Below are 26,226 nucleotides of genomic sequence, written 5' to 3'. Positions count from 1 at the left end.
TAATACTAATTAATAAATTAATTGTAATTAAATTGCTGATTATCAACGCTCATAATTACATAGTAATAGGCTAAACCTAAATTCGGTGTGCTGCTTTATGCCAGCAAATGGTGGCATTAGATTGATGAATGAACCTGGTACGTGTCACGTGAGCACACGTGGGTGTGTGTGTCAGTTTTGCCAAATAATTTGCATGCGACATCAACAGCATCACACACACCGAGCAGATTCAAGCAAAAAAAAGGTGTTTTCATTCGTGGAAAGGGTAATTGGAACTCAAGCCAAACGATTTTTTTTTGCGTATAAAGTGGAGACGCATGGTTACACGGAAAGGAGATCTGTTGCCAAATTTCATTTAAATAGTAGAAAACATAAAAAATTAAATTACCAGGCATAGTTTAAACATTTGAATGAAATAAATGTTTTAAAATGCATTTTAGAGCAGTACACTTGTTTTGCAATCATTCGTTTTCAAAATATCCAAATATTGACAAAATATTTTTTTGAGGTACTCTACCGTTCAACGCATAATTGTTCCATGATAAAAAAGTTTTTTTTTTGTAAAACACTAACACTTTCGCAAATTATCGTATTTTTTGAAAATACTCAAATTTTCTAAACTTTCATTGTTAGTATCAAATTAAGCGAAATTTTGTATTAATTCTCGCTTCATAACTTTTTTAAATGGAATATTCGAATATTCATAAAATACAGAATTAAACAATAATTTTTGTTCATAATTTGTACATTAAAAAAATGGTATTCTGTGCTTCATATTTTTTTTAAAAGGAATACTCGAATTTTCATAAAGTACAGTATTAAACTATATTTTTTGTTCATAATTTGTACATTGAAAAAAATACGGTGAATTATAGAAATTTGAGTATTGCCGAAAAAATACGAAATTTTTGATATTTTAAAAATGAATAAATAATGAGGAAAAAAATGGCTTCAAACGAACCTACCTATTTTCCGAATTATGAAAACTTGAGCATTTTCGCAAGACATAGGGTAGGGTAGAGTAGTCATCAATGAGACACGGGGAACAATGATAAAATGGCTCTCATAAGTTGTAGTTTCAACCAATCAGGCTCATATTTGGGGGAAAGGTGTGTCTACTAGATACACATCTGCCATAAGTGTCTTTGATTATGGACGCTCCTTTGAAAATTTATTTATAAATGTTTGATTCTGGGATGTAAAAGTAAATTATGGACAAAAAAAACTTTTTCGCTCGTAGGCTGCCATTTACACCAAAATTAAGATTTCTTCAAATTTCTTTCGACGTTCCATAGGGATTGAGTTGGGCTACAATGTCCTTGCATTAGGTTTGGCAAAAATTTAGAATATACCAAGAATCCAGGGCTGTCTCATTGTTCCCCACTCTTTTCAGCCCATGGGTAACAATGAGACACTTTGATTTTTCTTCATTAAACTTTTTAAAATCTATTGAAATCTGTTGAAACATGATTTGGAAGTGATTTTTGGCATGTTTGTTTAGTTTTAACTTCATTGGACCAAAATATATATAAATATATGATTTTACAAAAAATAATTTTTTTTTGGTATAACTTTTGTTAATTAAAGTTTCATGTTGGCACAATTGCTCTAAAATGTTCAAGGCAAGTCACCTGCAATGGAACAATACAAAAACATGATATTTTACTAGAAAAATGTTGATTTTCGTAGAGCGTCTCATTGTTCCCAGCTATCTCATTGTTCCTGCCAAGTGCGTCTACAATGAGATAGTTGAATAACTCTGGCTTTACATGTCGGATCGATCTCATATTTTGGTCAATGTTAGAACACATTAAAAGAAAGGAAATGCATCAAAAAGCTCATTAAAACATGCTGATGAAAAAATCAGATAAATCTTTGAAAGTTGAAAACCAAAAGTGTCTCATTGATGACCCTTACCTATTTTATGAAAATGTTGTATAATCTTCTTACAAAAAAAAAAATTAAAAAATAAAAAAAAACATGAAGCGGGAATTGAAATTCCGCTTATTTAAAAAAAGATACGGTACAGTGCAGACTCCATTATCCAAAGCCTCGATTATCCGAAGATTCGATATCCGGAAGTTTGTATGGGACTTCGGATAATCGAATCACACACAAAAAAAATGTCTACGTTTTTTTTATTTTTTTTTATATTCACCATCAAATTCGAGATCTGCTACCCCATTTGAGTCAAATTTGAATGGTTGCTTGCCAGTTAAATTGAGAAATGCATTTTTTTTCAATATTTCATTACCGCCATTTTGGCCACCATCTTCGATTTAAACATTCTAAATCACTTAAGAGTAGTTTAGGGGTCATACTTAAACCTTTACAACGGAATCCCGCCTCTAGGCGGGCTTCGATCTGAAAAAATCGCTAAAAATCAAATTTCCAACCAATTTTTGATCTTTAAAAAGCATCGGAAAGAAGAACTCTTAAAATTTTAGTATATTTAGGGTTGCAAGTGACTTGTTTTTAAAAATATAAATTTTTAGGGGTCCACTTTGGCTGTGCTCTTTTACTTAAATTAACTTTATTTTAAGTTTAAGTAAATTTTGTAGTGTCCCAGACTATGACCCTACGCATTTTTCTACAATTTAAATGATAATGGTGCCACTATAGAACAGTAAATGTGAAAGACAGGCAAAAAATTGGAAAAATGACCAAAAACTAAAATAAGATAAAAGCAAATTAAAATACTTAAAATAAAACATGCAAGACATGAAACAAGAGAAGTAAAGTTTTTCGTAGAACAAAAGTAGCTCAAAATTACATCCTGAACACGGGGAAAAATAAAAAAATGGACAGTAATGGGATAAGCTCGACAATAAAAAATAAGACAAAAAAAAAGTGATTTGATTATCTGAAGTGAAATTTTGCCAAGACCTTAGGATAATCGAGTCTGGACTGTACCGTCATCTGGGGCGAATTGAGACAGCAAGTAACCTTTACACAGCAATACACAGTTGTATCTGCAAAAACACCCACCATTAAACCGGGTTTGTAAGAATTGGGCAATCAGAAGTCGATTTAATTGACAGAATTATTTTTTTTATGAATTACTATTTCAGGAAATTCTGTTTAGGCCAAAAAATTGGCATTTTTTTGCAAGTCAATTTCATTACAATTTGGCAATGGATTCCCTTTCCGTGTAATACAGCTTACTGAACGTATGAACACAAAAAAAACCCCAGATGAAAGCTTCTCGCAAAGTTTGTTTGTCAATTCATAAAGTTGTTATCAAAAGCTTTTTAGCTCTTTATTACTGTTTTTTTCGCTCGCTCTCGTTTTTTTTTGTTTCCTCGGTGCCAATATCTATGAGCAGCATCAGCCACCATCACTAAGGTACAAGGACGAACGGAAAGGGTGGAGCTGGCTTTCGGTGGGGGGAGGGGTAGGATAAAAGCCTGACTTTGTTTTCCTCCATCACTCTTTAATGGATGCTGGAGCAGCGCACAAAGTACCCACCAAATGGATGGATAAACGCACTTTTTCCATTTTTGCCGGCACGCGGTGATGCTTTTGTTGTTTCATTATGTCCTTTTCATGAATGCTGGCTCTCCCACCCACTTTGGCGCTGTTGTTTTGCAAAGATGATGGTGGTTTTCATGTCTGGCTGGTTGGCTCTTTTTTTTGCTGTTTTAGTTGTTGTTGTGCTGTATGATCGTATTATGGCGGTTTATTGAAGCTGGGATAGTGCTTTTTAGTGCCCTTTGCCCAGAACTGTCTGCTAAGAGGAAAATATCAGTCCTGTCGGGGTTATAATATTGGAAACGTTATTTGTTGAGTGGATTTGGTGAACACGACATAGTGGATAGTGCTGCACTGATGGGTGTTTAAGAGGAGTTTTTCTTATTTATTTATTTTTTTTAGTGTTTGGTACAAATGAAGTCAGTTGAACAGGTAAGCAAATAAAACTATCGATAATAGATTGTAAATTTTGGAGCAAAGTAAAAATGTTGTTTCACTTTGCTTAAATGGGATCAATCGAGATATTTCGTAAATCAAATTTAAATGAACGTGAAATAGTCTTGCTTGCACCTATTACAAATACTTCTATTACAAACGGTGCTCATGACTGGTTGTTGTGGATTATGAATAAATATCTCGATTCTTAAATGGTAGAGGTAGAGGTAGAGGTGAATAAATATCTCGATTCTTAAATGGTAGAGGAGACTTGATTCCCTTTTTCGTATCGAACATAACACTCTTAATTTAGCACAAAACTATGAACTTTCAAGTGTCTTTGGCTGATTTTATCAGGCGAACGTTTCTAGTCTTGCCATGGCAAGCACTTAAAAAAATATTTTAAACCGGCATCTTCAAAATGTTAGGAGTAACTTGATCACCCTTTCAACATTTTGAAGAAATCTTCAGCTAAATGTTTCTTATTCATCCAAACTATTGATTTTCTATCAGTTACAGAAATTTTACATAAAGCATGAACGTGTTTGTTCAAAATATAACAACACAAAAAAAAACATGATGATATTACATCTGGGAAGGAGTACATCTTTTATGTCAGAAAAAAGGTGTAATTTTACCACTATTCTGGTGTAATGTCACTTTTTCAGTCTAAATTGATATTAAATTACATCATAAATGAGGTAATATTCAACCTTCCAAAATTACAGCTTCCAAATTTACATTTTTTTTCAGTGAAGTTTAGTATGTATTTAAAAACTTGAAATATTATTTTTGCAATTCCGTCGTGAAACTACTTACTTTTCCTGTCATTCTTGAACGACGAAACAGCCTACTTTTCTGTACCAAAAATAACAGAATCGAATAGCAACACTTTTCAAAATAAATGCTGAAAAGTTCTACTTTTCAGCACTGAAATGGGTGCTGAAAAGTTGAACTTTTCAGCACTTGTTTTGAAAAGTAACACTTTTCAACATTTTTTTGATTTAAACGATTTGTTGACAAAATACATGAAAATTCGACTTAAAATTTCACTCAATGGGTGTTTTCCGAAATTGCAAAAAAAGTTGTATGGAACTCGTTGCAAAACTTGATTTTTCAGCACTCGTCGTATTTATCCAACTCGGTGAACCTCGTTGGATAAATGTACGACTCGTGCTGAAAAATTCCTCTTTTTGCAACTTGTTGCATAAACTACTATTTTAAGACCAAAATTGAGAATGTTTACAAAATATTTGAAAAATGGTCAACCTGCAGTAAGTCACACAGAAAAAAATAATGTAAATTTGGAAGCTTTAATTTTGGAAGGTTGAATATTACCTCTTTTATGATGTAATTTTACCTCAATTTAGACTGAAAAAGTGACATTACACCAGAAAAGTGGTAAAATTACACATTTCCAGAGGTAAAATTACACCTTTTTTTCTGACATAAAAGATGTACCCCTTCCCAGATGTAATATTACCATGATTTTTTTTTTCTGTGCAGCTACAACTATACTAAAGGAAACCAGGTATGAAATACCAAACCAATTAATTGAGCTTGAGGCTGATTCCAGTGACTGTAAAAATGCAGGAATAAAGTCTCCCTAATTGCACAATTGGTTGTAAAAATAGTATGACTAAAAATTCAACGTCACAACGAGAATGAGTCAATTTCACACAACATTCTAGAACAAAGCTATTTTTACCCACATGCTGACGAGAAACAGTGTCGCAAAGTGGTAATAGCTCAAATATTGATTGTGGCGCAAAAGATCCTTTCTAGTGTTGTTTTGTCCACATAATTATCCATGATTATGCAGAGTTTAAAATTTAATTGAATTAGAGAAAAAAAAAATTATTTTCCCTTCCAATTTGTCGTTGTGGGTAATTCAATAGCTGATGAAATGAATAAAAAAAATATTATAATTATGTGTCTGCTGAAAGCAAAGCTTAAATATTGAAACTGTGGCACTGTGAATGCCGACAAATTTGTATTACTGACATAGGGTTTTAAAATTAGTTCAACACTGCTAAAAATAATAATGGACATCAGGAACACCCACTGGCTCGATACTTTAGGCTAAAATAAGTAAATGTGTCAATTTTGAGCCAAATCAGTTAGGGTTTAGGGGTTAGGGCAGGCGTTGAAATTTGCATGGGAAAAAGCGCAAAAATGAGTTGGGAAAAACGGTGATGCAGGATTTTCCAAAATTTCTCGATGCTTGAGGTTCTTGAAAGAAATTCAATTCCCTGCAATCACCCGCAATCCTTGATTCTAAGTTTTGGACATTTTTTTAGTAAATACACTAAAACCCCGATGGTTTTACATCAACTGTTGTCAAGCGAACGGGGTCACTTTTTAGTTTAACGGAGTTCACACACACTATCAAATGATTGGAATTTCCGGTTTGGCTTAAAACCCGGCAATTCTAAAAATGATTAAAACAAATATTTTAAAACTTTTTTTTTAATAATATATATTATTGGGTCGTACTGCCCATGTACGCATAAATGTCCCATATGCAAAAACAGCAAGCTGAGAAAAACGCATTTGAAGTTTGTCCCATACATAACGCTACGTGTTAAGTTTTCGCGAAAAAACTGGATTTCCTACTGATTTCTAGAACAAAGTACTGGATGTTATAGGCTCTTTCGAAAGAGCACACAATTTTGCAGCAAACTGCATCAATAACTCGAAATCGATGAAAATGCATTTGGGACATTTATGCGATCAGGGACAGCGTAGGACTTGTTGATTTTAGCATACAGTCATAAATGGCACGCCAGAGAACATTTTCTGATTACTTTTTTCTAAGAAAAAAAAAAATCAACTGTGGTCCTGGTTCCTAGAACAAGCAGGCAAGCAAGATATTTTTCTTTCAAGAATGATTGCAAAACATTTATTTTTTAATTTATTTTAAAAAATTTAACCGTTCGTGTTCGTGTCATGTTTCATTGGGCTCAGAAAAATAAGCTTTATTGTTTTGTAAAATCCGCAATCTGAACTTGATTTTAGGACCCAACTGTTGAATAGTTGCAAACTTTTCAGTTTAGTTTATTTAAAGTTTAGTTAAGTTTGTTTGTGAATAAATTTGAAATGATTAATCCAAGGACAAATGTTTAAACAGATTTATATAAAAGTTCAACATTTCATAACAATTCATCACATCAAGAAACAAAATTTTGTTTTGCAACTGAAAAGTTCAACCCAAAACCTGTTTCTCTTTCACGCTTTAGCACGTGACGGAAGTGTGCTGCGCGTTTTTGCGGTGTAACCGCACGCCCAGTAACTGCATTACAAAACCAGAACAGAAAGCCACCTTTCTCACGCCCCCACCCTCCTCCGCCCACTTTGGAACCACTTTCCACGCAATGTTAATGCGCACTATTAATTATGTAAATAGGATAATTAAAGATAAACGTGGGCATCATTAACGTAATTAATTACTTCTTCGTCCTTTTGCGCCACTTTTGGTCCAGAGCGATGGAATTTGGAATCGAGAGGCCAAAACCAACCAACCAACCGACCGACCAACGGTGTGCTTGTTTATTAATAAATTATTTATTTTTCCCAATTATGTTAATCAGCTGACTCTCCGGGTACACCTCCGATTGGTCTGCGACACTAGCACTTTTGATGGCGGAGGTGGTTGCAAAAAGAGTGAAAGTCGTCGTCCTAGAAGGTGCAAATATAGACCGAAATTATCCACCCATTTTATCGAGCATCAAGCACTTTCTCCGCCACCTTTTGCATAGCATTATCGCACGCCCACCCACCTTTTGAAAATTATGAAAAGGAATTTTCCTGGACCCTGGATCTAAACTCAACGGTCCCGTCCGTTTTCTTGTTTCCAGACCTGAACCATCAAGCTATAGAGAGGGATGACGACTTAAAGTGTGACATTTGAGCTAATTTAAATAGGTGCTGCTAAATTATTCATGCGCGCAGCATAAAATTACTGCTATTTTACATAAATAATCCGGCCGCCCGGTGCTTTCGTCTGCAGCGATTATGTGCATATCTGTCATCATTATGTGATTTCGTTTTGGGCACTTGGTTGACGGACCATCAACTGACAACGTGTCGTGTGGCGCAACCGGGCGCCATTACCGGTTCCGGATGTCAATCATCATCATCATCAGCATCAGCATCATCAACTGCTATGGTTTGGGGCACAGTAGAAAAATTGTGATTTTTCAAGGTTAAACTGTATTAAACAGTGTGATATTACATCATTTTGATGTAATTTTACATCAGAGCATCTGGAAATGTGAAATTACACACAAATCCATGTAAATTTACATGTTTGAATTTTTAACAACACTTTTTTCACTGTATGATAATTGTGTGAGGTGGTGCGATCGCGGTACATGATTATCCTGGTTCCTGGATTCCCCGGAACCGCGTGGACACGAACCCCGGGAGGACCGGGAGCCAGGGACGAAAAATATGACAAGCATTTTCCTGCGCCAAGCGTTGAAGCACAAAGTTCGCAATTCTATCGTTAGCCGTGTATATATGTATATAAATACACGTAACAGACATTGCAATATAATTTATTCATTTCCATCATGAAATTATACCATTTGCATGCGGAAAAGGTGTGTCACTCTTTCAGGCGCGCACTCTAATTGGGATGCTGTGCGGGTGCGGGATGGCTTAAAATAGACAGCACCTCAACAAAAGTGACGAATTTTTGGCACAAAACGTTTCAAGTTTCATCTTTGTCCGTGACTGTGCCAAAAAGCCAACAGAACACTTGTTTCCGGCGCCTTTACCAACTAGTCGCACCCTCTCGACGGCAAAAAAAAGTCCTCACTCAGTTGAAGTAGGGGGAAGTTCACCCAAAGTAAACAGATGGTAGATTTGTCGCAGTTGATTGTAATACTACACTTTAAAAACAATTACAGTGTAATCAACATGAGAGGCAGTTCCCTCCTTTCTATCCCCTCCGGCAGTTTTTGCTTGCAGATGCTTATCGGATTGCCGGTGATGAGTGGTTTAGCTTGGATATGTCTTGTCTCGCGAGTCAGAACTTGATGATTATGGGCGGGGTGGTTATGATCAGTGGTATTTAGAACTGGACTTGAATGAGTAAATTATAAGGATTTTTTTCAGTTAAGTACAAAATAAGGATAAGCATAAAACTACAATGTTTAAAATATGTATTTAAGTAAATTTAAGAATTTCAGCAAACGCTATCGTAAAATGTAAAATGAGTTTAAATTTGACATAAGGTTTGTCATAGGCCTACATAAATACAACTTTGCCGAAGACAAAAAGTTAATCAGAAAATTACTTTCCAAGAAAGAGATTAGGCAAATAAAAAAATACAAATGAAATCAATTTCCGGTTTGCGTAGAGAGTTGCTCACTTTTTTTAACAGTGCAGTTATAAAACGATAATAAAAAAAAAAAAACTTTTCCTTTCCTTAAACAAAAATAAGTATCCATGCCAGATGAAAGCCAAATTGGATAACAGTTTTTGCAATAAAGCATCGATTTTTTTTTCCAGAATCGACTATGCCTAATTTGATCTTGAAATGAAAAAAAGACAGACTATTTTAATTTTTAGCTTAAGATTTTCTTAATACAGAAATCGACATTTTTCAAGTTGATGATAGTTAACGGTTCAGTTTCGTTAAGGTATGATAGATTTGGGCTCCCTGCTTATGCTCAAATCGACAAAATTTAATTTTAGTGAATTTCCAGCGAAAGAGAAAGTTGTAAATTTCGGGTTTAAATGCTATTCTAAATAACCAAGTGCATCCATTAAATTACTTTTTCTCAGAATGAAACCATCGTGGTGCCTGGCTTGGCACGAAATTATATCATTTCTCGGATTAGTTTTCAAAATGACGTAAGAACCATTGGTAAACAAAGCCCTTTTTGCATCGGTATTCGACCTACTTACGAAGAACCAATTTAAAAATGGCTTGAGATTTTTCATCTGCAACGTCCTTCAAGTGCTCTAAACTAAAAATAAATGAAATTTTGTTTCAATTGGAAGAAAAACCAAAATTAGTGTCGGAGGTCACTGTGGCTAGTTGAAAACCGAGATTTGTACCCATAATTTACAACATTTTTCTTTCGTTGGAATTTCACTAATAGTCATTTTTGTCGTTTGGAGCGTGTTTAGGGAGCTCAAATCTATAAGGCTGGTACAAATTTTATTTAAAGCTTTTGTCCCCCCCCCTTCAAAGTTGGCCCGAAAAATCAGGGAAAAAAAATATTTTTTCAAAAAACTTCAGTATTTTTATAAAAATTTAAGTGCAATTAGTTAAAATCAATTTTAAAATGAATTACCCAGCGTTTAGAATCATTTTTAGCATGTTTGGGTTGATTTAAAAAAAATGAATTTTCGAAAATTTTCGATGTCTGCTAACGCTACAGTTTTTTTTTCGCTAAAATTTTTGTTTTCGTCAAATTTTACATTTTTTGAAAACTTTTATTGCAAAACAACTGATTCAGAACTAGTGTAAAATACATTTAAAAAAACTTTTTCCATGCACATGTTGAAACTATGGCATGTTATTTTAATTATATATTTTTTTTATTTTTGCCCCCTCGACTCCGGCCAGAGCCGAGGGACAAAAACTTTTAAAAATATTTGCATCGGCCTAATGCCTTGAAAAAAATGAACTGTTCACTTGCATCAACTTTTAAAATGTGGAGTTGTGTAATTTATGAAGGAAACGCGAAAACGATGCATCTATTTTTCAATAACATAATTTAAATTGCTATCAAATTTGTTTTAAATTTTTTTTCTATTTTTTTGAAATTTAAAAGTTTCTTTAAGATAAAAACGTATTAAATCACAAAAATTCCACCACACGATACAAGACAACTGAAACAGGATTCCTCATGTTAAGGCCTTTCCATTCACAGTCAGAAAGCCGTGTCCACAACAGATAATTCTACACCAACCATATGGCCGAGCAGTGAGCAAACTTCGGATAGTGAGTGTGAACAGAAGTAACAACTGGCAAGGGCTCATTATTGTCTAGAGGGGGAAAATAATAGCAAAGTGCAAAACCAAGCCAGCAAGTATGTCGACACCTTCTGATTGCTCTATAATCTCATCCCTATTAGTTGATGGACTCAATCCGGGCTCACCCTCTCTGCAGCCTCAGGAGGGATGTTTCCTGTTTTGTTGTTGGTGCCCTCAAATGAAAAGGGACCTTCGCACATAAACTGCCAGGAGGTGTCTCATTGAGAGCTTTATTGACATTTTCGTTACAGCTTGTGCGGTTCAATCGTATTGTAATGAACGTGTAAGAAGAGAGCATAATAAAAAGTCGCACTAATTGAGTGGTACTGAGGGTTCCGTGAGGGCTGTCACGGGTGACGGCTTTTAACTTTGTGTTACATGAAAGGTGGCTCGTGCCAAATGTTTTGATTGTGATTCTGTTTATAAGAAAACTAAGTAATTCTTAGGAAATGCTGGTAGATCATTCACTTATTGTAAATAATCATTATTTTAAAAAATAGTTTTCAGGGATATTTTCGAATCACAATATAATTTTTTATATATTTTGCTGTAAGGTTTTCAAAACAAAATTTCACGTTCAAAATCCGTCAAATTACACACTTATGGACCATAACAGCAGCAGCTCCAAAATAAAAAAAAGTAAAAAAGTAGCTGAGAAAAACATTTATGAAACTTTAATTCCGTGCAATTAGTTGTAATCTATTTAAACTTCACTGTATGACGTGTATAATATATTGTATGTATATTGTATTTTTAATCAACAAGAGTACTTTTTGACTTTTTGCATTTTTTTAAACTTTCGAACACAGATCGTCTATTGCAGGATCGAGATTTTTACGCATTACTGACTTGACCAAATAGGAATAAATTTGTGTTGGATGCAGTAAACATACTATGTAACACTGTGCAAAACGAATTAAGTGCAATTCATTGAATAGTTTTCGAAAGAATGAGCATGAGCATGAGCATGAGCATGGTTGACTGCCAATGAGCTGCTACTCCGTTATTGACAGATCAGCTGAAGTTAAACAATGAATCAAAAATGATCAGTGGGAGCCGACCATCCGTTCACTGTTTAACCCCTGAAGACCCCGACTTTATTAGTCAATACCGGCGCCCTCCCAAGAAGCCTGCAGTTCAACGAAAGGGAGGAATGTTAGTCCGATAGTTGAAGTTGCAGACTCATCAAGCACACAGTTTTTCGCTATATACTTGTTGATATCGCTTGAGACCGTTGAATCCACAGCATCTCCTTCAAGCATCACGTGATTAATTTTTTTTTTTTTGGGTTAGTGGGATAAGGTATTGGCTTTTCGATGCCTCCCGAGCTACGACGCTATGGGAAGGACTTTCATAACAGACCCGTCGGCGTGCCTTCCGAGCAACGATGCTATGGGAAGGTCTTTCTGGTCAACACACAAAATCACTCACACACAGTTATTTTGCTCCACTATTAACTCAACGATCCAAATTGTCAGTGCGTCTTTCGTTCATTATATAGAATTGGCTTTTTCACCGCAAAAAAAAATAAACCTTATTCGAAAAATTTAAACACAATCCACCCGACGCCGTGCCTTCCGATCAACGATGATATAGGAAGGGCTTTGAAAATCACAAAAGAAATCACTTTTCATTCCGCATATTTTTTACGACCACGCGCTCCCTTTGCCAATTATGCACTCATTGAATAGTTTTCGAAAGAATCAACATGAAGTAAAAATGTAATGGTGTTCTGGTGCAACTATGGGCGTTAGATGGTTAGTGGTTTAGTAGATTTAAAAACTATTTTGATTAGAAGGAAAGTTTGGGAAACAGATTTTGTATGAATTCTTGATTTTTTCAAAAGCTTTAAATTTGTAATAATTTATTTAAAAAAATCAAATTAAAAGGAAAATTTGCCATTGAAAATTATTTACACGGATTCGCTAATAAAATTTCTATCCATCCACTTTTTCTAAGTGTTTTTCTATTTTTTATTATATTTCAAACAGGGATGAAACTTTTGATATTTCGAACTTTCTTCACCCGCGAATAAGAGAGGAGGCGAAACAGGCAAAAAAACTTTTTTTAAAAATCATTCAGTTAAAGATTTTTTGTAAATCTCATTGCTAGCATTACTTAAGTGAATAGCTTTCGCTTTGTTTACATACATTGGTCACCTACAAAAACTGACAAGGCTTTTTTCGACGTGTGACATTACACCTGCAAGTGTAGTAGTAAAATCGGTGTAGCGTCGAATAATATATATGATGGTTCTTCGAGTTTCTTTTTACCGATCTTTCGTTCGCGAGAGGAGAGCCATGGTTTCTTCCGATTTTTTCTCTTGATAAGCGTCAACAGATTTTCTTTGATGAAGATTCTTCCATCGCTGGTTTCAATAAAGGTGGGCAAAAAAGAGCAAGCCGTTCAAAAGAATCGGTTTACTGAAATGAGCAACCTAACACGGCTCACAAAAAAGAGCTTCGTTCTTCCAAAGGATCCGTGCAGAAGCTGCAGATATCACACTATATGTTTTGTAAATCAGCGGAATATAAATTTCATCAATTTTCCTACTATGTATCTATTTAGATTTGTTTTTTTTTTCAGAGCTAGAAAATATATGAAATATCGCATCATAAACATTCCATATTTTAACTTTATAAGTAATGTTGGCCCCTAACCATAAATCCATCCATTTCCGATGTTCCGCAAATTATTTTAATACTTGATAAAAAAAACTTTATTTTAATTTAATCTCTAAAACCTCTGCCATTTTTCAAAACATATCAATATCCGCTCTGTATTTAACATTATTATTTTTTTTAATTTTAGCAAATGTTAAATTTTAAATTGTGATTCATTCAACTATTCAATCCCAACAATTGATACTGTTTGAAAACACAGATTTAGGCCTTTTTAATATTTCGGTTGATTTTAAACTTTTAAGTATTTGCTCTTTTTGAAAATTTAATTTTTGTTCTTTGATTACAGGTCAGACCATCGGCCGGTTTTATAATCCCTTATAAAGGAAAAGTTTCCGATTTATAATTTATGTAGAACAAAATGATGAATATTTGCATAAAAATATGTATTCTAGATCAGCGATTCTCAACGGGGGTACCGGGCCTACTTGATTTACATGGCAGGGGGTACCGGCCTAGAAGAAGGTTGAGAATTGCTGTTCTAGATCAAATGTCACTGATGATAATCGTATTTTTTCTACAGAATGCTAAAGCTTCTCCGATTCAATTGAAATGTTCACAAAGCAATGATTTGACTGTTTACAATGGTAAAATATTTAACTATCTCTCTTGAGTTTTCTGTTTTTTGTGAACTAGTTTTTCTATGAAACTCCAGCAAATTTTTTTGCAACACCCTCGCTTCACAAAGATCACAAAGCAAATTTCATCCTTTGAATGACACACTTCATTATCTCTTCCGTCAAATGACCAACTCGCACATTGAGTTAATCTCGTTTTGTTGGAGGATTAGCTCTACGATCCCGGAACACCTTCCCGCAAGGGCAGCCCAAAACCCATTCATTGACCTCGTCGGAAAATGACACTTAATCCCGGGCGCGTGCGACCACTTATTGCTGCCGACGGGGGGTGTCAAAACAATTGGCCGTAATCCGTCGGCTGGTTTTTCGGTTTTCTGTCTCACCTGTTAGCGACGTATTGTCCGACAGCCGGTTCGGAGGCGTATGGGCAGGCGTGTGATGATGGTGATGGTCACTAATGGGTGTCCCCGCTAATCCACCGTACAGGGAGCTGAAATCCTCGGGCGTACTGCTGCACTTCCGCTGGATCGGTTTGTCGAGGTTGGGTTGGCCGACGGGGGTTCGGTTTTCCTGGGATAATCCAAGCAGGCGGTTTTCGTGGGGACCGATCCCCATGAGCCGGTTGTCCTGGAGTGACATAAACTTGGTATCCTGGGCGTTGTGCTGGAGGTTTCCGTGGCCGAGCGTGTGGTCATCGAGTAGGCCTTGCTGCAGGCCGAGCAGGCCACCGACGAGGTTTGGCCGCAGGTCGTCCATGAGTTTGTTTTGATTGGAGGAAGTAGCGCCGACGCCACCACCTGTGCCGCCACACGTGCTTCCGGTAAAGTTCAGCTGGCGGCTGAAGATGGCCGGGAAGATGTTGAACTGTTGCGAGTCCGGACTGGCCGACAGTTGGCCCGAGGAGGCTGCACTGCTCGCAGCACTGACAGCGCCGCCACCAATACCGGAAGGGCCGGAATCGGGACAGCCGGTTTTGAAATCCAACTTGGAGCCGAGAGCGTTGTAGTGGGCTGCCGTCGATGAATGCTCCCTGTTCACCGGAACGCAACAATCCGACGGTAGATACAGCTTGGGACCGGTGTGGGGTCTCGGGGCGTCTCAAAGGGGGTGCTCCGTCGGCAGTTGGTTCTACTGTAGTATGCCGGGAGTTTTCTTTAAATCCTTGTGTGTCACTCTGTGTTAATCCATGCTGGGATCGGGCACTGATTCACTAGATTGTTTCACGATTTCACTTTGTAAATAATCCTGAACGAAAACCAGTAACGAAATTTCACTACTTCCGAGTCACGTTTGTAAAATTTTCCCTTTCAACGTCAAGGTTATCGGGGTTCGCCACTGATACTCCGGCTGATCGTAATCATCTGAGACATATCGAATTAATTTATGGAAATCTCAAGTAGATAATAGTATCACTTCAATTTAGTTACGTATATTTTTATCAAGACCACCTCGTCGTCTCAAACTTTTCGTCTCCCGTCTCCCGTCGCCCCTTTTCGGGTGTGTGTGAGTGGGGGGGTATCCGTTGGAATCGGGACCACACTTCGGGGAGCAGCAAGGATCCTATCGAGTGTAAAGTTGGACCAGTTTTCTCGAGCGAGTAAATTCCGCGCGGCGGCGAGCAACCCGGGTTCTCGTCGTCGTACAGCACGTTGGGCAGAGTCGATCGGACTGAAAATGAAACGCTGGCAAGTAACAAAATTAATATCATCTGATGTCGGCGGCGACATGCCGTGGCCCAGAGAGTAGGGATGCTGTGGGACCTGGAAAAGGATATGTTTATCCTATCCGCTCTTTAAACTCGATGGCGGCCTACTGTGCTGATGTTGTTCGCTGGTGTGTGTGTATGTTTGCGTGCGCCAAGAGAGCAAGGAGCAAGCGAGACCACAGTAGGCAGGATCGAGACCGGGGTTGACGATGTGTGCGTGCCTGGCAAGGACTCTCCTGTTGTCCTCGTTGCACAAGTAGGCCGAGAAGGGAAAGGATGTTTGGCGCGCCGTACGGAGCATGCGCCACGTGGCATGTAGTGGTGTGCTGTTTGAAGAAAGAGACAGGCTGAAGTCTCCTGAGGAGAAGTGTCCTGGAGTAAAAAATTGACCAATCATTTCAAGCTAATGTATGAATTGGGTTGCCAGGGTGATGCTCAATGTGTGGGTGTGTGTTTTTGTGAGTGAGTGCTTGGAGCACATCTCCTCACTCACGTCGGGGGGAGACACAATGAAACGATGAGCATACCGAACCGTAACAAAATGGTGGTTTATTCTTGCCCGTGGCGTTCTCGGTTATATTGCTCTAGTCTAATTTGGAAAATAATATATTTGTTTTGTTATCCCGATAGTCCTCGCTCGCTGTCTACGCGTGCTTCGTCTCGTGGGAGATGGAAAAATAGATTGAAAAAAAAAACTTCCTCACGGCGAATGAAGCATTTCGCGTGCTTTTTCCAGAGCATGAGGAAGAAACGTTGAATGGATACAGACTGGAGATCCCGTCATCAACTCTCAATATGCTACGGTCTGGCACCCCACACGAGAAGAGGATGGATGGTCGGGTTCGACAAAGCTGTTCAACCATGAAACAAATTTCATATCCGATGTCGATTAATTTCCCGAAATGGGTTTGAGCTCGATTTAATTGATTTTATATTATCACCACGGTATGCAAATCGCACCGACTCGTGGTGTCACGTGGAGTGGGGGCTTGATGGTGGTGGGTAGATTGTTTTGAGTGTAAGCCAACTTTTGAAATGAGTTTTCTGGGTTCCGCAGAAATTTTCAGCTGCTCGTTTCGAACGCCCGGAGGTAATACAATACATATTCATATAAAAACACAGCCGGGAAAGCGTCATGTCGCACATTCTGTTGTGTCTATCACACTTTTCCCGCCCTTTTCACAAAACTCCCTTCTCCTCGCTCCCAGAGAACCGAGATAGGAATGATAATTGATTTAAAGGCTTTATCCTTCGTCGTTTCGTTTGCCGACGACACTTTTTCTTCCTCGCCGAAGGTCCTGTCCGGTTCTGCGGTCGTTTCTATTACAGTCTGGCGGTCACATTCAGTTCTGGCCAGCCAGCCAGTGTCGCGTGATGAATGTTGATGATGATGTTTCTAATGATCCGGATAGTCGAGCGCTGCTGGCTGTCCCAGCTGGCCCGAGCCGCAGTCTACCTCAACAAAGGTGGAATTTAAGAATATGGCTGACCGACGATGACGGTGGGTGGTTTGGCAAAAAGAAAAAAAAAAAAAAAAACGAATTTAAAATAATACAATAAATGACGATCGTTTCACAGGAAATCCGGTTGAAGATGCGGAAAGGGCAATGTTTGGCTACAACGTTTTTATTTTTATATCATCTCATCTCAAATAACTTTACACCATCCCCCTGTATATGGTTGCGGCCTTTCTTACTTTTTGCATAGCCATAGTTAATTTTAGAAAATTTTAACTCTAGACTTAATTATTATGGTTTGACACACGAATAAAATCATTCAAAATTTTTTTTTTTTTTCAAAACAAATAACTTTTTTAAACCAAGTAATACTGGTTTCAGCTCTTGAACAAAATGGTTAAACTTTTCAGTTTTTCCTTAAAAATCTAACAACTCAATTTTTTCAAATATTTGGAGCAAGTTTTTAAACAATTTTTGCAGTTTTCTGGCAACTCTTAAACAACACAAAGTAGTTTTTCAATGATTTTTTAATGGTTTTTAACACTTGGTTATCAGGTTTATAATTGACTTCTGTTGAACGGTTTTTCATAGAACGGAAACATGATTCAAATTATACGATAAATTGTCATCATCCCACTAAAACTCTTCGATTTTTTTTTCATATTAAACCTTCTAACACCCATTGTTGCAACAGTGCTCCATAAAACTTTTACTTTAAATTGAAATTTTTTGAACGAATTGAATTCTTGCAAAAACCAATTTGAAATATTCAATGAAAGCAATTCAATTTTCATCTAATTTGATCATGGTAAACAAAAACGTAAACAATCTCAGTTTTGCTTTGACGGTACAGGGTTTAAATATTTTTTATACTATATCCAATTATTCTTTAAAAAGTTTACCTGGATTGTAAAAGAATATTTTCATTAAGCAAGGTCTATTTCCAGTTGCTTTAGAAACTAATATTATCAGAAATTAATCTTGATAGGAGTTGAGCTTCTTCATTTTTTCTAGACCATTTTTCAAAAATTGGATCCAAAAAATTAAGAAAATGTAGGCTTCCGTTTGAATTCCGGGAAATATTTTTTTACGGGAAATTCCGGGAATTCCCGGGAAATTGGACGCTCTACTTTTAAGTCTCGATGTGTTGCCAGCTTAAGAGGTTTTTCAAATACCTTCATCAGGGGTGACATTGGGTCTGGGGGTGAGATTGGGTCATACAAATTTCAGCATTATTAAAGGACACAATCTCACCCCCAAAGCCAAATGTAACCCCCGATGACGTTGTCTTCCAAATGATGCACAAAAGGTTGATTTTTATTTTTAAAGAAAACACAGCTATTGCACTGCGTCAATTTAAGTTGAATTGTGCGATAATTGGGCACAGATCGAAATAAAACGCCTCTTTCCGAGTTTTGCGTTCACACGCGACACAATATTTTTTCTGGTGGGAGGTGACTTCAAAGTGGCGACACGTGTTACACACCCAGTTTGTGTCACAATATTTACGGTGCAACCACTTGCTAGTCAGTACAATAGCGGTTTAATTTATGCCGCCAATTGGTAAAGAATCAACGGCACGATTCGAGCGTCCTGCGGTGAAAATAAGCTTTCTATTAAAAAGATAGGCGTTTTGGCACGGCGTCGCAGGCACACGCGTTTTTTTAGCGGCACTCCATTTACAAGCGGGGTCAAACCTCCTTTTCCGGTAACGTGTAATTATGTTTTTTGATGGGAATGGGTGAACCACTTTTTTATATTTTTTGTGGCCTTTCACGTGAGTCCTTTAATCTTTTGCTGGGACCAACGGGAAAATGTTCTGAGAAAGCAAGCAACATTACATTAGACGTAAAGTAATGGTTTCAGCTTTGGCCTAATGTACTAAACCAAATTTAATTTTAGATCGGGACATGTAGAGAAGAAAAAAATGGGAAAAGAAGTTAATCTGTGAAACCAACGTGCAGAAAGCATCGAGTAGCTACTCGTCTTCACATATGGGAACGTGGGAGAAACAGACACGAAAAAAAAGTTGAATCAATTACCAAACATAAAACAAAACCATCAAAAGTTTTATTTGCAGAAGAGCAGAGAGGCAGCTCTGACGAAAAAAAAGAGGAAAATCTTCCAACCGTCAGTGGAGTCGTCACATCAAAGGGAAAAAAAGTTCGGGACTAGTGAACGTTTCTGTGTACGTGTGTGTGTGTGCTTTTGCTTTTTATTTCTAAAGTACATGTGTGTAAAAGTTTGTCCTCGTCGCTGCCAAATTGGTGGCCACCTTTTAAATGTTAGCAAAAGGGCACGTAAACCAGTGTGGGAGTGCTTTTAGAAGAAGTATGTTGCTGACGGCAAGGGAAATAAACAACCAGGATTTTTAAAAAGAAAGCAGTTTTTTAAAGTTATTTTACGAATCGATAATTTAAAAATTACTACACTTGATCGAATATTATAAATAGAGTTATATTAAAAAAACATGATTCAAAATAATTTTAAATAAAAAAAACTTTACATCTTCATTCACAAAGTTATTCAAGATAAACTGAAAGTTGAAAAGTTTATGGTTTTTAATTTATGAAAGATTAAAAGCTGATATAAAGCTGGCTCAACTACAGCAATCAATCTTTTTACAAAGTTGTTAGTAGGGGAAATATGCCCATTTTAATCACTCTAAGCCGTTCGACCAATTGTCATCACTTTTGCCGTTTTCCGCTATTAAATCAACATTTTCAGATAAATCAACAATGGAGAGTTGCTTGCTCACTTTTAATTGAGCTATTTATTACTTTGGAACAATCAAAAACACATTATGAAAGCTGTAATTCGTGATCAAAGTGCTGATAGGCCGATAATAGAAATAGGCTGAAAAAGGGTATAGTTCCCCTATTTGGCTTCAACTGAAATCAAAATCATTTGTTATGTGTCACAATAAAGAAAATTTAAAAAAAACATCACATAAAAAATATTTGGTTGGCGATTAGTTGGTTTTCACGAGTTCTCTTTTCCAACAGATCGAAGAATTCCAGTTTTTGAAACATTCAACACAGTTCAAGCACGAGAATCTTTTTTCATAGTTTTGTTATTAAGAATTTTAAAAATTAGCTATGACTTGAATTAATAGTCAGGACCCGGTGCCTGCAATCCCCGTTACAGTTTATATGGAATTCCAATAAGAATGTAACAGAAAAAATAGGCTTCGGGTCCAGACTGTTAAGAATGTGGATTCTTATGGATCTTAAGATATCAATTTATTTTTTAAACTTAAGTATAGAATGAAAGGTTTTTGAACTGTTAAACTTTTTTTTACATAAATTTTTATAACAATTACAAAAACAATGTTTTAAAATTATTGATGTTGCAAACAAAAATTTAGTATATAAATCGAGGACACAACACTCTCTCTGTTTCTTATTTCAAATCAGTTATTTTAAATCATTTTAATTTCCCACGCGCTTTCAACATTAATTCTTAAATTAAAACACACAACAAGATTTTTTGCTGGCAACAGATTTCCAAAAAATGTCCACGTGGTTTACCGAAATAACCGAAATGACAAAAATGACCAAAATAACCGAAATTATCAAAGTTACAAATAATACTAAAATGATAGAAATTACCAAAATTTTCCAAATTACAAAAAAGACCGAAAGTGACGAAAATGACAAAAATGACAAAAATGACAAAAATGACAAAAATGACAAAAATGACAAAAATGACAAAAATGACAAAAATGACAAAAATGACAAAAATGACAAAAATGACAAAAATGACAAAAATGACAAAAATGACAAAAATGACAAAAATGACAAAAATGACAAAAATGACAAAAATGACAAAAATGACAAAAATGACAAAAATGACAAAAATGACAAAAATGACAAAAATGACAAAAATGACAAAAATGACAAAAATGACAAAAATGACAAAAATGACAAAAATGACAAAAATGACAAAAATGACAAAAATGACAAAAATGACAAAAATGACAAAAATGACAAAAATGACAAAAATGACAAAATGACAAAAATGACAAAAATGACAAAAATGACAAAAAGACAAAATGACAAAAATGACAAAAATGACAAAAATGACAAAAATGACAAAAATGACAAAAATGACAAAAATGACAAAAATGACAAAATGACAAAAATGACAAAAATGACAAAAATGACAAAAATGACAAAAATGACAAAAATGACAAAAATGACAAAAATGACAAAAATGACAAAAATGACAAAAATGACAAAAATGACAAAAATGACAAAAATGACAAAATGACAAAAATGACAAAAATGACAAAAATGACAAAAATGACAAAAATGACAAAAATGACAAAAATGACAAAAATGACAAAAATGACAAAAATGACAAAAATGACAAAAATGACAAAAATGACAAAAATGACAAAAATGACAAAAATGACAAAAATGACAAAAATGACAAAAATGACAAAAATGACAAAAATGACAAAAATGACAAAAATGACGAAAATTGTGAAAATTACAAAAATTACAAAAATTACGAAAATTACGAAAATTACGAAAATTACGAAAATTACGAAAATTACGAAAATTACGAAAATTACGAAAATTACGAAAATTACGAAAATTACGAAAATTGAAGGTGCGAATTGCGAAAATTGCGAAAATTACGAAATTACGAAAATTACGAAAATTACGAAAATTACGAAAATTGCGAAGAATTGCGAAAATAACGAAATAACGAAAATTGCGAAAATTTCGAAATTGCGAAATTGAAAATTGCGAAAATTACGAAAATTGCGAAAATTACGAAAATTGCGAATTGCGAAATTGCGAAAATTACGAAATTGCGAAAATTATGAAAATTACGAAAATTATGAAAATTACGAAAATTACGAAAATTACGAAAATTACGAAAATTACGAAAATTACGAAAATTACGAAAATTACGAAAATTACGAAAATTACGAATATTATGAAAATTACGAAAGTTACGAAAATTACGAAAATTACGAAAATTACGAAAATTATGAAAATTATGAAAATTATGAAAATTACGAAAATTACGAAAATTACGAAAATTACGAAAATTACGAAAATTACGAAAATTACGAGAATTACGAAAATTACGAAAATTACGAAAATTACGAAAATTACGAAAATTACGAAAATTACGAAAATTACGAAAATTACGCAAATAACGAAAATTACGAAAATGATGAAATAACCGAAATGACCGAAATGACAAAAATGACAAAAATGACGAAAATGACAAAAATGACGAAAATGACGAAAGCATGTCGTGCATATCATAATTAGGACTATTGTTTTTACAGATATTGTTTAATACAAAGTTGCCATGCTAAATTAGCTTTGATTGTTCATAATATGTGAAGTTTATAAATTATCATAAATTTGTTTTACAGTGAATATTTTATGTCTAGAACGTGTGCTTTTTTACAGTATGTTTCCTGTACGCAATTAATCTACATTTACATTTTTTTCTGTGTTGTCTGTGGAGTGTAGACAAATTGTATTAAAAACATAAAATATAATTTGCAATGGCCTTAACATGTTTTGACCATTTCATAATATCATTTGATCTTGAAAAATTGATGAAAATCTAAAAAAAATCATTTATGCCATTCTGTTTAAATGTAGTTACTTTTCCTGACATTCTAAACTGACGAAAAGTCTCACTTATCACCACCAAATATAACAGTGCTAAAATGTTCAATACATCACTCAAGTTCAAATTTTCAGCACTTGTTTCAAAAAGTAATACTTTTCGACTCTGTTTTGGTTTGTGAGTTGAGCAAACACAGGCACGCCAAACTATACACCAGAAATTGAAAAATCAAAGGTTGACAATCCTTTGTTGTATAAAATCTTATACCATTTTTGACATTCATATTCTTAGTGAGCACCTTAAGTTAGAAACCTTCGAATTGGCAATTACCAGCTCAAAGAAATCGAATGATGAATTTGAGATAACTTTTTCCAAACTTCCCAAATTATTAACCTTTCATCCTCAAACATCACAGGTTTTCAAGCTCATTAAACCTACTCAACATACACCAGTTACACCATACCTTTAATTTTGATAAGTCTCGAAGCATAATGAAACGGGTTGACGGAACGTCAACAACGATGTATATTTTATGCGGGATACATTAGCCAATTTGTCGAAAACCGTTTTACGGACAGTTACTAAAACGTTTTCCAGGATCATAACGCAAAGCAGCAGAAAAAAATCGTAAACGATCTTAATTAAAAAAACATGATTCCTTTTATCTGCGAGCGAGATGGCATAAAAAGCTTAATGTACGTGTTCTACCTTTCTCCCACCCCCCAACCCCACCCAACATCAACAGACTCCATCACCAGCTCGCAGCATCAACATCGTTGTTGTTTGATATTGCTTTCACGAGTCGTCGTCGCCGTCCTTCTTCATTTTCTCGTTTACGCCTGGCAGGCAGGCAACCAGCAAAACAGCGCATATTGGTTGCCCCTCAACGTTCCACCAAAACGAACAAAATCTTCCCTCATCTCTTCAATGGATGATGATGCTGCTGCTGCTGCTGCAGAGTTTGCCTCATCTCACATTCGCTGCCGATGCTAAAAGTTATATTTTTCATAAAAGCATTTAAATGTATTTCCAATAAATATAAAAGGCAAAAACGTTTTTCTCATTTTGGATAAACACTAATAAAAGCTGATACATCCCAAACATGAAAAACAAGCATCCTTTTTTTGGTCTGCTCTGCTCTGACTTGACTCGCAAAAAGGGGGGAGAAAGCACACATACACACAACTCTCTGATGGGTTTATACGCCAGGCTGAGGCAATATCCAATCCTTGCACTCATCCCTCAACTGAGCACACACACACACACACACATCCTGCAGAGCAGCGCCCGTTGAACGGTTAAACGATGCTTTATTGAACGCTCGGTGGAATCTCCTCATCCTTGCTGGTTGTGGTGGTGGAGCTGGAAAAATACACGCGCTGTAGAAAACGAAACGATCCTTCCGAAGTGGAAAATTTGCCGGTTAACGACGGTTGTTGGGTCCCAAAAAAAAGGAACAGGCAAGGGTGCACTTTAAAAACGAGTTAAAGCAGCCAAAACAACATGGAGTGCCCTTTACAAAGTGGCGTTTTCCTAAAAGATGGATATTTCCCTGCGAGTTATTTTTCAACATTTTTAATACATTTGCATGATAACTATTTCTGTTTAAATAGAAAATAAAACAAGATTCACAGAAATTAAATTGCTCGAAAAAAACTAAAGGTTGCCATTTCTTCTAAATCAAATATATAAGTAAGTGAATAGCGGAACAGACTAACTAAGGGTCTTACAAATATTTTCTACCAATGAGAAATATGTACCATGCCAAATAGAGAACCGATTGTACCCGACTTTTGTGATATCAATGAAACTTTGTAGATGTGTCATCCCAGGCTCATGTAAACCAAGTTATTTCAATCAGATTTTTTTTAAGGTTTTTATGTAAAATTTGAAAGCGAGTCAACAATTTTCAAAACATTCAAAAATCTTCCCCTGGAATTGCTAGTTCGGACAATTCTCACAAAAGTCTCATAAGCCAATGCCAGTGCAAATTGTATATCAAGTGTTTAACTCCCCATTTTTTTAAAAAGTTTCCAAAAATTCTAGTGCCAAAACTAATTATATCTAAAGATAGAAGATTTAATTGTAAAAAATGGAAAAAAAAGTAATAAAATAGGTAAAAAAACATAACAGGCCACGACATAAACTTTGAAAAATATTTGAAACGGCTTTTTAAAAAATTGGAAGTAAAATTCCATATTAACAATGAAAAGAAATGGTTTTGCAACAAGAAACAAAAAAAAACTTTTTCAGCACGAGTCGTTTACTAAGTAAATACGACGAGTGCTGAAAAAATCAAGTTTTGCAACGAGTTGCTTACAAACTTTTGCAATTCCGAAAAATGCTTTCTGAGTGTAATTTTATTTCAAACATCCATGTGTTAAGTAATTTTACCGAAGGTGAAGCCGTTGATCATTTTCGAAGAAAATTGATCATCACTATAAAATATTCTGTATTAAATTCAATTTAGCGAATTTCTGCACCAAAATGAATCAGCATGTGCCGGTTGTTGCCTTCTTAAAGCCACTAAAGGATTTTTTTATCTAAAGCAATTGTATTTCAAAATTTATATAATTTTGTGGTACAATCATTGAAGTCCTAGTTGACAATCATTGATTAATGACGAATTCCATAACTTTACAAGGAATGGGATAATCGTTACCAAAAGGAATCAGCATGTGTAGGGCACTATTCTAAACAACTTGTTGAAGGAATTTTGTCAAAATATTGAAAGCGACGCAAAATTTATATCTTAGAACGAAAAATCATGACAATGATGGAAGTCTTCACGTTAGGACCAACATATATTGAAAAAAGTGACTTTCTGAACTTTTCAACACCCATTTCAGTGCTGAAGAGTAGAACTTTTCAGCATTGGTATTGAACTGTATTCATTTTCCATTCTGTTATATTTGAGAATGACAGGAAAAGTTTCAATATGGAATTACAAAATAGTAGTTTATGCAATAAGTTGCAAAAAGAGGATTTTTTCAGCACGAGTCATACATTTATCCAACGAGGTTCACCGAGTTGGATAAATACGAAGAGTGCTGAAAAAATAATGTTTTGCAACGAGTTTCATACAACATTTTTTGCAATTCCGAAAAACACCCATTGAGAGAAATTTTAAGTCAAATTTTCTTGTATTTTGTCAATAAATCGTTTGAATCAAAAAAACTAACTTAATCCACCTATGTGGTTGATGCCTTCCTCATTTTTTACCAAAAATGGGTTTATGAGTGGTTTCATCATTTTTTTAGATCAAGAAAAAAAAACACAGTGTATAACTTATGTGGTAATAA

At 35.4% G+C, this 26,226-nt stretch overlaps 1 protein-coding gene across 1 annotated transcript in view; it reads right to left on the bottom strand.

Annotated features, from left to right (window-relative positions):
* LOC6042643 (retinal homeobox protein Rax) overlaps positions 1-15,243 on the bottom strand; it is a 40,558-nt gene extending 25,315 nt beyond the window's left edge. Inside the window, exon 1 of the mRNA XM_038265454.1 lies at positions 14,542-15,243. Within this exon, the coding sequence (XP_038121382.1) occupies positions 14,542-14,914 (373 nt within the window). The 5' untranslated portion in view covers positions 14,915-15,243. The remainder of the gene's footprint in view (positions 1-14,541) is intronic.
* Between the last annotated feature and the right edge of the window lie 10,983 nt (positions 15,244-26,226).

Source organism: Culex quinquefasciatus, chromosome 3, assembly GCF_015732765.1.
Source record: "Culex quinquefasciatus strain JHB chromosome 3, VPISU_Cqui_1.0_pri_paternal, whole genome shotgun sequence".
In the NCBI taxonomy this organism is placed as follows: Eukaryota; Metazoa; Arthropoda; class Insecta; order Diptera; family Culicidae; genus Culex; species Culex quinquefasciatus.
The sequence above is the reverse complement of the archived record's forward strand: the minus strand, read 5'-3'. Positions and strand labels throughout refer to the sequence as shown.